Below are 12,814 nucleotides of genomic sequence, written 5' to 3'. Positions count from 1 at the left end.
CCCTTCCAGAGCGGACACATGCCAGCAGTTCGGGTGTGGGACGTGGCTGAGCGAACCCAGGTGGCAGAGCTCCAGGAGCACAAGTATGGTGTGGCCTGTGTGGCCTTCTCCCCCAGCTCCAAGTACATTGTGTCAGTGGGGTACCAGCATGACATGATTGTCAACGTGTGGTCATGGAAGGTAAGTTTTCTAGGAGGTTGGGGGGACCACACAGTGTTGCTAAATCAGAAAGAGCTTCCGGTCTGACTGTAAACTACTTCAGTTCCATCTTGCTTTCTGTTTTTTAAAATTCTGTAGTTATTATTTGTTTTTTGACATTCGTAGACACAGACAAATTTGGACAAGAGAGAAAGCTATGGTCCCTTAGGGAAGGTCTAAGTCATTTCCATGAAGGGATATTTTTTATGCTTGGAAATGTGTTACATTTTTCTGTCCAGCCAGAAAAGCCTGGGCTTTGAAACCTTGCCAAACCATTGTGTTTTTCAGAGGCTTATTAAAATCTAATTTATGAGGTTAAGGAAGGAAACTCTCATTAGCCAGAGATTTCTTTTGTAGTGTAGTGGATACTCTTGGCTTGTTTTGATTTTTTTATGTCAGAGTTTGTGATACTCTGATCCCATCCTTGATGGGTGAGAAAGTGAATGTAGGGAATTCATAATGGGTGAAAGCTGATGAAAGTTGCTCTGCCTGTCATTGGATTGAGGCAATTCTTGGTAGAAACAAAGCCTGTGTCTCATCCTCTAGTAAACATTTAAGCATTTGTTTTTTGTAGATAAGAAAATAAACATTTATTTTTTGTAGGCTAGGAGTCTTATGTATTAATAGATGCTCCTGCTACCTCTTCAAGTGCTGCAGACTGTGATGGGAGCTCTAGCTGGCCTTTACTTTGCAGGCCAAACACCAACCAAAACTAGAGATACTTTACCTGACCAAAGTCAATAAAGACTGACAATACAGATCTCCTGAACATATTCCTTCACTTTTAACCACAACCCTACTATCCTCTGTGCTGCTGCTTTGATTTCCCCATTTTTCCTGACTTGTGGACCTAGTCATTTGACTGTGATGGAAAAGAAAAACCGTGTTGTCTGTAGGATTCCCTTGCTTCCCTAAATAAAGACCATAGCAATGATCCAGATGCTGAGGTCTGCAAGAGTCCTAAGCTTTTCTCTGTCCACTGTCTTGAAAAAAGTTATATTAATTGCTGCCTTTCCTTCATTCTGGGTTGGGGGATCCTCCATGGTGATGGTGCAGCAGGCTAGACTCCCCTTGTGCTGGTTTCTTCAGTTCTGCCAGCAGTTTCTTCAGTTCTCCCCACAGTCCAGCGGGGCCCTTGGAGTGACATAGTTTGTGTGCTAGGGCATTGTGTCTGGAAGACTGGGAGCAGCTGAATCCCTGAAAGGAAGGGTAAAGGAAACACAGCAAGAATGAAAAGGGGTGCACTGTTATCAGCCGTGTGTTGCATGCTTGCAAATCAGCAACAGACAAAGCAGAAAACTTGTCTATTCTCACTTCTAACTGGGGAAAGGCAGGGGGAGAAAAACTGAGCAATGGTGCTGTGTGATGCTGCTATCTGACCATTCTGCCTGAGCAGTCTCCATCCTGTTTTCTGTCCCTGCATCTTCTTCCTCCTTTCCCAAACTTTGCCATTTTGAGGGGCACATTTGAAGTATAACAGATTTTGCTTTTTCTCTTCCAGTACAGGGATGGTCTTTGTGTATTTTGAGTCTTTTGATAAAGTATAACATGTTTCAAGAGAAAGAAGAATTTATGGAAGAACCAGTACAGTTTTCACTGGGAAAAATACCAGTTCCTCATCTTGAGTGCAATGCCCTCATTGCTGCCTGGGGGCTGGGGGAGTTCTTCTTTGTGCTGGTCTACCTCTGCATTTGCTGTTTAGGAAGGGAAATGGGTTTGCTCTGAGCTCCTGGTGATTGTGAAACCCACATGTTTGTCATGGCTCACATACCAAGTTCCTGCAGGCACTAGTGCCTGCTGATTTGTTCTTGATCATAGTTAACGTGGAAGAGGAATTGAATACAAATGTGAATTATACTGTCTGCCAAATCAATGTTCCCAGCTAATGCTGAGGAGGTTGTATACGGAGGTGAATGGGGAATAGTTTGGGTTTCATCTTTTCCCTGCTGCACTGCTTGTACTGGATATGTGCCTGTAATTGAAATTAGTTTCCTTTGCTTCTGAGCAGAGAAATTAAGCAATCTAAACAATTGTGTTTCCAGAAAAACATCGTAGTGGCAGCCAACAAAGTCTCAAGTAAAGTGACAGCAGTGTCATTTTCGGAGGACTGCAGTTACTTCGTCACTGCTGGAAATCGACATATCAAGTTCTGGTACCTGGATGACAGCAAAACCTCCAAGGTGAGAGAAAGTGCATCAAGGCCAACCTGTAAACAGGCATTTCTGTCTTAGAGCAGGGTGGATTTTGCCCCAGTGAGCTGTGGGATATTTTTTATTTTTCTGGGATGCAAGGATAGCCTTCCACCCCTGGCTCTCAAGTCTCATGGGTTGATAGCACTAAAAGCTTGTCTTGCACTGATGTAGGGATGTCACTCCTGGAGTTGCATAGCAGCATGCTTGTTCTTTAGTAATCATGTATACTGAAGAACAAATAAACTAGGAAAGAGCTGCAGGCATTTAAGTCCTTGGAGCGCAGAGGTGGGGAGAGCTCTTTGACATTGGTATGAGCATCTCAAGAGGTTGTGAGTGTAATTTTGAAGCATCAAGCAAAGTGTTTAACAGTTTCAGCTGTTGTGTTATTCTCTGGGAGGCAGAATCCACCTATGGGGATTTTTCTGTGTGCTCATGAACAGTTATAAACATGAACAGTATGTAAAACCTCTCCTTGTAGGCTATTTACAGTTCTGTCTTTGAATTACTTCAGCACTCAGGGGTTGATGTTTTAAAAAAATCACTGCCTGCCTCAAGTGCCTTGCTGTATTTGTAGCAAACTGTTTTCTGTTGGTAGGTCAATGCCACAGTCCCCTTGCTGGGTCGCTCAGGATTGCTTGGAGAACTGAGGAACAACTTCTTTGCAGACGTGGCTTGTGGAAGGGGCAAAAAAGCTGACAGCACTTTCTGTATCACATCCTCAGGCCTGCTCTGTGAATTCAATGAAAAAAGGCTGCTAGACAAGTGGGTGGAGCTGAGGGTGAGTTTTACATCCTCCTGTTCTGCTCAAGCAGAGCGGGAAGAACAAATAATAAGGGCCCTCAGAGGTACAAGATGACCGCAAGCAGTGAAAATAATTGTGCCTCTGCAATCCTGTGGTTTACTCTGGAAGGCTGGGCATTAATAGTGTTATTTCTTGGCAAAGGGATTTTACTGATCATTGAGGCTCTGTCATTCTCATGCCTCAGCATTACAGGGACTGCTCTACTGGCAAAACAATATCCTTATGGCAACTCCTGTATAGTCCCTTCTGTCTTGGTTGGGGCAAGTAGGAGTTATAGAAGGATTCTGGTTTCTATCCACTCTGCAGTGTCTTACTTGGCTTGTGCATCTCAAATGCAGGTTCCCAAGATGCTAGTTTATTTGGCTATTCTAAACCACCAGGCTGGCCCATAGTTAAGAGTTTGATCACACTTGTTTTCCTTTCAACTGAATGTAACATGCCCACCTGCAAGGATCCTGTGTATTAAAATCAAGGGGGAAAGTCTGTCCACGCTTTCACTTAAGTGAAATGCCTCTTTTCTTTTCTTTCCTTTCCTTTCCTTTTTAAAATCTGCCTTTCACTCTCGCTCAGAATACAGACAGCTTCACAGTAAGTTGAAAAAACCTTTTGCATTGAACTCATCCCCTTTCCACCACACACCATTTTGTGCCATTCTCTTTGTGCCATTTGTACAGATCCCAAAGGGAGGGGAAGAAAATCCATTTTGTTCTGTTTCTTATTCCCTCCTGACAGGTAATATGTTGGTGTGCTAGTAGAGGGTGAGGTGCTGCTTGCCTGCCAGTGTCGTTGAATGTCACAGAAATAAAAGCAATGTTCAGAATAGGACTCAGCTGGAGCAAATGTGTAGCTCTGCTGGCCTCCCATCATAGTGGGTGGCAGAGAAACTGGACTTTTTTCTAACTGCTTGGGATCTGCAGTGGACCTTGGCTGGAAAGTTCTTCAGAAAGGAAAAATCGATTTTTAGGCTTTTCCTTACTCCCAGGGCTCAACTTCACTGCAGCTCTTCTGACCATGACTCCGTTGTCTGTCAGTTCGCTGTTCTTGACGTATGTCTGGTGACCTTTGACATGAGAGCACATTTCTCATTTGCTGTCTCATGTGCTGTGTCCTCCTCAGACCACTGTGGCAAACTGCATCTCTGTGAATCATGACTACATCTTCTGTGGCTGCGCTGACGGCACCGTGCGGATTTTTAACCCTCTGAACCTTCACTTTGTCACTACTCTGCCAAAGCCACACTTCCTGGGAACTGACATCGCAAGTGTGACTGAGGCCAGGTACTGTGGAGAAGGGTGGAAGAGAGCAAGGGAGGCTTATGGGGGTTAGAAGTTCTCCCCAGACCTTTGCCATCTGGACCATGCTCTTTTTATAAATTAAAGTTGGTAGCTTGTTGCAGATCTCTCTGAGCTGTTGCAGGCTTGCCCTGTATGACTGGACTATAGTTGGATGGCAAGGAGAGAGATTTTTGCCATGGGGCTTTGAGGCTTCTTTTGGGACTTTGGTTGTTCAACAGACAGGTCTTCCTGGCCAACTACTCTCTCTACCTATAGATGCCATTGTTCATTTCAACAGCACCCAATGGAGAATCTGAGCTCTCCTGTTTGAGCATTGCCCCAGCTCCTAGAAAGCACAAGTTAACCAGGCTGTTGTTCTCTCTTTGTGCAGCCGTCTTTTCTCCGGTGTGGCTGATGCGAAGTATCCAGACACGATTGCCTTGACCTTTGACCCCACCAACCAGTGGCTTTCCTGCGTATACAATGACCACAGCCTGTATGTGTGGGATGTCAAAGATCCAAAGAAAGTGGGCAAGGTGTACTCTGCTTTGTATCACTCTTCCTGTGTGTGGAACATTGAGGTACGTTGTCTGCAGACACAAGTGTTGGATTATGAGTTGCAGCTGAGAAAGTCATCAGACAAGCTGCCAAATTTGAATGCAAATGCTGACTGTAGAGGGAATTGACTCAGATTTTCACCTGTTGTTAGTGTGTTTGCTGCTGGGCCTGGGAACAGTTCTTTGGCTGCACTGCAATGACCAAATGTGTGGTGCTACTGGGAAAAAAAATCTTGCCATTAGAAGGTGAGAGGTGGGAGAGGGAGCAGAATTGAACAAACCTGAATACAGAGCATCCTTTTAGAAAACGCACAAGAGTTTATTGCTGACCTCAAAAAAACTGCTTGAGATCTGTGGTGAGCAATTGCTTCAAAGTCAAAAACATGAAATAGTGATAAAATAGTGAACTCTGGTCCTTCTTAACATATTTACCTGAACATGTGGAAATAGCCTCTCAAGTGTCTGTCATCTTGCAGTCTGTCTAGTTGGCTTTCTCTCAGAGGGACAGAGGGAAGGAAAGAAAGTATAGGAAACAATGGAGTTGTTAATGTGTTGAAATATGTGTAACGATGGTTAGGAGAGGGGAAAGTGGAAAGAAAGTGGGAAAAGGCTGAGAACTCTGTTTTATTTATGAATTGCATCTCACCCTTTCCTTCTGAATCATAAACTGACAGTAGTAGATGAAAGTTGCAAACAGCAGTGCAAGGTGGTTATTGCATGATCATTGTTTGGGATTTGAGGTGCTCTCTTTGAACTATTAGAAACAAAGGATACTGGTTTGTTGTATGCTTCTTAAGGAGGTTTTCTGTGATGAGGGAAGCTCAGTGAACATTTGTTTGAAGTCAGTATGAAGCTCTGGTCTGCAAATAGGTTTTTGTCCGAACTGTCTGGCTGTAACCTTTAGAAAACAGAGAGGACACCCCTTTTGTCTCATTTTGTTTTGAAACTTGCTACCAGTGTCTAGGGTGCCAGATGCCAGGCAATATTATTCAGGGGTTGATTTTCCTTGCCCTTAGATGTATCCAGAGGTGAAGGACAACAATCAGCCCTGCCTCCCCCCTGGTTCTTTCATCACCTGCTCCTCTGACAACACCATTCGTCTGTGGAACACTGAAAGCTCCAACATCCACGGCACAGCCCTGCACCGCAACATCCTCAGCAATGTAAGATCCTAGGTTTGGATCACCTCCTTGTCCTTGGGGTTGCTCTTCTTCACCCAAGTTAAGGCTCAGATTTCTTTGGATCTCCAAGCCAACCCAGGTTTCTGTAAACTGAGCACAAATCTGGTTAAATGTTTGAACCTGAAGAAATAAGAAAGGAGTACTGGGTAGAAGGACAGGTTGTCTGAAATGGTCCTGGGGACTATTTCTGTTTTCATAAACCACCCAAAGATTCATCAAACTTAGTCTTTTCCGTAAGGGCCATATGTTTCAGGAGAGCTGGTTCTCTTTTTCTGCATCTCTGTAATGTGTAACCACTTTTAAGATTTGTTTGGAAAAGATGCATTAAATGAAGCAGAGGTTTGGGAAATCGAATGAAAAAGTTTGCACTCACTTCATCTATATAAGAGGGAGGCTGATCATACAGAGCAGTGATTACATATGGACATTTGCTTCTGTTCTCATCTGAGGTTGAAGATCTCTGGACCCAACAGCCCTGACTTCAGGGATCAGGTGGAAAAAAATTCTTGCTTTTTCTGTCAGTACTCAGACTGCTGACTTAGATAATCCATAGAGGTCTTTTATATTCCTGCTGTGGGCCCTAATATGTAATCACTAATCCCAGAGTTTGTCAGTAGTGAAGGAGATACTGTTAGTTTCTAGGTTGAATCTTTTGAAAGGGATGATTGTGAGGCACAGCTGTGAAACTTTTATCCTACAATCTGAAGGGGCTTAGTGCTTGCTCCTAAGTAAAAGGTCCTACTAATTACAGCATTGTTGCCCATAAAATGTTTATGTTGGCTAGGAGCTCAGTTTCTAAGGCAGATGCTTTGCTTTAATATTTTGTAACTAGTAAATATTTCTGGGTGTATTGTGCCACCAGGACTTGATGAAGATCATCTATGTAGATGACAACACTCAGGTACTTCTGGACACTGATTACAACTCAGCAGGAAGTGCGGACAAAGCTGATGCACAAGTGCTGGATACGAAGGTGGGGATACGCACTGTCTGCGTGAGTCCCAGCGGGGAGCACCTGGCCTCGGGGGACAGGATAGGCACTCTCAGGTAATCCCATAAAGCTTCTTATGCAGATTGCAGACTGGTCAGGCACGAGAAAATAACAAGGTCTTGCTAATTTTATTAAACATACTGAAATGAGACATGTTATGTCCTAGAATATATGAGCTGCAGTCTCTGAAGGAAATGCTGAAGGTGGAAGCCCATGACTCTGAGATCCTATGTCTAGAATACTCCAAACCTGACACAGGTAAATGCAATTGAGCTACTTCCCCTTTGCCTATGAATGTAATGTTGAGCAAGTCAGAATGTCCAGCTATGGTATGTTAGAATTGTCATGCTGAACTACTCCTGGATTTCAAATAAGGCTTCAAGTATTGGGCCAGTAGAACCAGGCTTTGAAAAAGTCTTCTTTCTCTTACTTTTTATTGGAATACTGTATGTTGAGATTGCAGCTTGTTCTGTTTATTCTTCTAATGCAAAATTCAGGTGTGTTACTTTGTGTCTATATATGCAGTTAGCTGTAGTATAATGGTTTGTCCCCAAGAAGACTTGAGAAGCTGTTTTAAAAATGACTTTAAGTCATGATCTTGCAGTCTTTTTCAATTTCTAACAGGTTTAAAGCTCTTAGCCTCAGCCAGTCGGGATAGATTGATTCATGTCTTGGATGCTGGGAAGGACTATAGCCTGCAGCAAACCCTGGATGAACATTCTTCTTCCATCACTGCAGTGAAATTTGCAGGTAGCAAATCATGGCCTCCCACCAAAGCTGTATTTGAGCACTGCTGTTGTCCCCTTGTGGCTGTAATTTTATCTACTTGAACACTGGACTAGGTCAATTTGAAGCTGCAGCTGGGTTGATTTTGGTCATCTTTTTCAGTTGCAGTCTTAACAGAAGGTGATACTTGCCTTCTTATCTGGTTTTGCTTTCATTTCCTCTCCTTCCTCCCTCCTAAGAGAATTTCTCCTCATCATTTCTTTGGAAAACTGTTTTCTGTAATGATTTACTCCCTCTAATTTCAGAGAGAACTAATTTAGGAGAACTCTGAATAGTCATTGTCAAAAAAAAATCACACAAAGCACACAGAAAAAAAAAAGCTTTGGGTAGAGTAAATTTGTGATTGTAAGCCACTGTAAGGCTTTGCACTGCTAGTAATGGAGTACATTTTATCCCCAGCGCTCAGTTGCTACCAATGGTCAGACACCAGTTGGGAGCAGCAAGAACTGGCTGCTCGGTCAGGGAAAGGCAGTAGCCAGGGGTGACAGGAAGGCAGGCAAAGATAGTGGCCTTCTCCACTGGCTGTGGGAAAGTACCACAGGATATGGACAGGAACAGATCAACAGGAACGCTAGTCCAGGTCACCGGTGAATCCATAGTGATAAGACCATGGATTCAAGCAATTCAAGTTCTGGAGTGATCAGGGTCAGCTACAGTTCAGTGCCTGCCAGGCAAGTCCATGCTAGCAAGGCAAGATGGAGTTCAGATCAGGAAGGTGAGTCCATGGATTGGGTTAGGCTTTGGCTCAGTGGGGTGCAGGCACAGGTGTGGCTGCAATGCTGCTGCAGTGTAGCTCAGTTGGGACTCAAGGATGAGAACCTCAGCTTGAAAACCACTCCCAAGTGAAGGGACTCACTGAAGCAGGGGCTCCCCAAAGCAAATGTATGGCTTTTACAATTTTTCCAAGTGCGGGCATGCTCTAAATGGGTGCAGGACCTGTGTGATGTTGGATGCATTGCCATTACTTGGAGTTTTATCAGGTGTTGCTTTGCTGAAGGAGCTGCTTGGCTGGGGAGGAGTCCTAAGGGAAGAAGGGAAGCCTGACCCTGCAGTAAGAATGGGCAGCAAGAAAGATGTGCCCAGCTCTGAAAAGTTACTATTGCCTGTTTTCAGCTTCTACTGAATGTGAATGTGCCGTGTTGCCACAAAGTGCTGTGGCACAGAGATATGAGCATATTGCTGAGGGAGAAGACAGAATTGCATCCTAATCTGTTCTGAAAAGCCTCTGTGTTAGAGCCTCATGCTCTCTGAGCATGAAAGACAAATGCTGTCCCTGAGAAGGGGCTTCTCTTTTGCATCTTGGGAAGGAGTCAGTCTTAGCTAATCAGGACTGGAATAAATGAGCAGTGGTATAAATTGAAACATTTCCTCCACGTTGTATATGTGTTCATCTTTTGTCTCCTGCCTTTTTATTCCAGCTAACGATGGGAAAGTGCGAATGATAAGCTGTGGGGCAGACAAGAGCATCTATTTCCGCACTGCGCAGAAGGTAACCTCATCACGGCTTTTTGTACACTTCTAATTTATAATCTCTCCACAAAAGAGTTACTTCAAAGAGTGATATCAGAATTTTTGTATGAGCTTTTCGCTGTTTCAGCCTCAGTGCCTCCCACTGACCTGATAGAAGAGATTGCATTCAGACAACTAGTTCTGTGGAGCCTGCAGCTACTCCCAGCCTGACCTCTCACAGCAGAAATAGAGAACTGTTAGGATATCTGCTTTTCCTTCACTGCCAGAGCTATTGTGAAAACTGGTGAAAGAGTATGGGCTGGAGGGAAGAGTTGTGCCTCCAGTCCCAGCTGCTCCCAGCAGCTCCCTGGGAAGGATTATTTTGTGCTGGTTGTGTGAGAAGACTCATCTGTATTTACTTGCTTTTAATAATGGATTAACTACTTGACTTTGACACAGTTGTTACCCATATGTTTAGACAGGAGAAGGGGTCCAGTTCACCCGAACACATCACATTGTTAGGAAGACTACACTTTATGACATGGATGTGGACCCCAGCTGGAAATATGCAGCTATTGGATGCCAGGATCGTAACATCAGGTTAGTTTCCTTCTCAAGTTGAAATTATTTTCCTAGTCATAAATGAAGCAGCCCCATCTCTATTATTACTCCTCTAAGTTCTTTGATACCACATTTTCAGACAGATCTGAGGCACTGTGAGGTTGAACTCTGCCTTTCCCCTCACTGGTAAAAAGCTGTGTATATGTGCAATTCCCATGGGACTCATGGCTTGTCACTGGGTTGCTCTGCAGAGCAAAAGCTTTCTACTGGGGGAGCAAGTGTGCCTTCCTTGGCGCATCATTGAACTGTGGGGCAAGAACTTCTGCACTGCGGCAATTTTTGGTTTTGAGGGTACTTAAGTGGAAAGCTGTGAGGTCTTGTGGAATATCTGGGACTGTGGGAACCTAAAACTGAAATAGATGTGACTGTCATTGAACAAGTGGAGTCCATTCTATTTTCTATTTTTATCCATTTCTCCAATCTGTCTGCTTGAAAGCAAAGGAGTCTCTCTGTAGTTGTGTGTCTCCTGCTATTGTAGCTGTCTGAGATGTTAAGAGTTTTGGTCATAGCTAAATATCACTACTGGATGTAATATGGTTTTGTTTTCTAACATAAAGTGTCTTGCTCTCTTAATCCATTGCTCTAGTATGAAGGAGCCCATGTATTTTTACAGCAGTGAGGACTGATTGATTATTGGCTTAAGAATAAAGCCTCAATTTTAATTCAGATAAGCTGCCTTTGCATTACTTTTGAGGTTATTTCTTGAACAATTTAAATGACTGGTGATAATACTTCATGGAGATAATTTCTCCACTTCCTGTAGTTTGGCCCTGTTTCCTGTATTTTATATGGAATGAGGAACAGGGAGAGAAAAGGATCCTGGTGACAACAGCCCCAGAGTAGTACCTGGGCACAATGAGCCATGTTATCTTATGTCACCCCCTCAGGGTTTTCAACATAAGCAGTGGGAAGCAGAAGAAGCTTTACAAGGGATCCCAAGGTGAAGATGGCACCCTTATCAAAGTAAGCTGTTTTCTTTTCCTTCCTTTTTCAATTTTTCAGCTTTTCTGAATTCAGGGACAAGAAAATGAAATACAAATCTGAGTTTCTTTTTTCTTTTTTTTTTCTTGCTCCATACTTTGTTCTTTATCCTGCTGCTTCTTCCTCCTACTTCCACCCTTAAGGGCTGGTAATATATTTGGGTTTCATCAGGCTAAAACAGGAAGAGAGTCAATGAATGCTGAAGCTGGTCTTTGATTTTTCTCTCTGTCCTGTTTCTGAAGTGAGTCACAGGACTGTGCTGTAAAAACAAGTAGAACTGCACCAATGTGTGTCAGGAGATTATTTAATCCATTTAATTTAATCCTTTACTTTGTACTCCAGAGAGCTCATTCTTGTTTTCTTGACTGGGTTTGTTAGTATTTTTAAAGTGAAAATACCTGTTGATCAGTGTTTGTGGATTTCTGAGGGCAAATACAAGAGAAACTCTGAGTTGGTAAAATTAAATAGTATTGGACCTGAAAAGCCTGGGTCTTGGAGTTCTGGACAAGCATGGTACTGCTTAGAGAGAGTCTGTTCAAATTTCCCACCTGCTGAGTGCGTCCAGGCTTTGGGCCAGGGTAGCACACCTGCTTATGCCACTATCCAGGGGTTACCTTGGTAAATCAGGTGTGTTTGAGATTCACAGTGGAGTGGAAGAACTGCATTCTTGTCTATAAAGGGGGAAAGCCAGCTGACAAAATCAAAATATCTCTGAAGTTGCCAAACAAGCTTCTTCATTATATGTTTTTTCACTGATAGTTTTCTACTGCTGCACAGGTCAGCAGTATTATTATTAGGAGCTGGAAGGAATGTCCTGTGATGAGCAGCTGAGGATTTAGGGCTTATCTAGTTTGGAGAGGAAGAAGCTGAAGGGTGGCTGCATTGCTCTCTTACAGCTTCCTGAGAGGAGGACATACAGGGGGAGGTGCTGAGTGCTTCTCCCTGGGATCTGGTGACAGGATATATGGGAATGGTTCAAAGCTGCACCAGGGACATTAGGAAGCATTTCTTTACTGAGAGTTTAGTCAAACACTGGAACAGGAGTCCTGAAGAGGTGGTCAGTACTCCAAGCCTGACAGTGTTGAAGATGCATTTGATCAATGCACTTAATAACAAACCTTAAACATGTGGCCCTTTTGGAGGAGACTAAGCCTGATGAATCTTTGGTCAGCTCTGAATTGGTTAGGCAGGAGTAGATGATATTTGTAGTTCCCTTCTAGCTGAAACTATTGATAAGTGTAAATAATTGGGTGAAAGGGAGGGGGGAAACAAACAGTTTTGTTCAGTGTCAGCTCTTCTGTTTTACAGAGAAAGATCTTTTGCTTTGCCTATTTAATTCCCACAAATTTTTTGTAAGCCAGAGCAAAGAAAATGAAAAATTGATGCTATACTTTAAACTGCTGATAATCTTAGGTGCTTGATTTTACTCAGACAAACAACCATGAAATGTTCTGGGAGCTGAATTTTTTGTTTTTAATAACCTTTGTTTTTTGTGGGTTTTTCTTTTAATGTGTATCTCAAGTGGGGAATCTCAATTACTTTTACTGTTGCTTTGCTCATTTTTAAGGCAATTATGTAACCAAGGGATTATGGTTTTCTCTGGAATTTAAACTTTCTTGGCATGTTATTCTGAGATCATAATACACATTGCAGTTTAATGAGCAGAACTCAAACAGTGACACTGGAAGCAAACATCAACAAAATAAACATAACAAACCAAAAGAGCCTTAACAAGAGCCACAACAAACCAAAAGAATTACCATTATTTAAATACCATGTCTG

At 43.1% G+C, this 12,814-nt stretch overlaps 1 protein-coding gene across 4 annotated transcripts in view; it reads left to right on the top strand.

Annotated features, from left to right (window-relative positions):
• Nucleotides 1-12,814, top strand: part of MAPKBP1 (mitogen-activated protein kinase binding protein 1) — a 95,913-nt gene that overhangs the window by 55,737 nt on the left and 27,362 nt on the right. For all 4 annotated transcript variants that reach the window (XM_084208655.1, XM_084208656.1, XM_084208654.1 and 1 more), the window contains exons 5-16: nt 10-180; nt 2,241-2,378; nt 2,986-3,168; nt 4,309-4,469; nt 4,858-5,047; nt 6,040-6,186; nt 7,067-7,251; nt 7,362-7,453; nt 7,820-7,945; nt 9,400-9,470; nt 9,909-10,030; nt 10,939-11,014. In XM_084208655.1, coding sequence (XP_084064781.1) covers nt 10-180; nt 2,241-2,378; nt 2,986-3,168; nt 4,309-4,469; nt 4,858-5,047; nt 6,040-6,186; nt 7,067-7,251; nt 7,362-7,453; nt 7,820-7,945; nt 9,400-9,470; nt 9,909-10,030; nt 10,939-11,014 — 1,662 coding nt within the window. The remainder of the gene's footprint in view (nt 1-9; nt 181-2,240; nt 2,379-2,985; nt 3,169-4,308; nt 4,470-4,857; nt 5,048-6,039; nt 6,187-7,066; nt 7,252-7,361; nt 7,454-7,819; nt 7,946-9,399; nt 9,471-9,908; nt 10,031-10,938; nt 11,015-12,814) is intronic.

This window comes from Fringilla coelebs (genome assembly GCF_963513975.1).
Source record: "Fringilla coelebs genome assembly, chromosome: 6".
Taxonomy (NCBI): Eukaryota; Metazoa; Chordata; class Aves; order Passeriformes; family Fringillidae; genus Fringilla; species Fringilla coelebs.
This window is presented reverse-complemented; position numbering and strand designations above follow the sequence as displayed.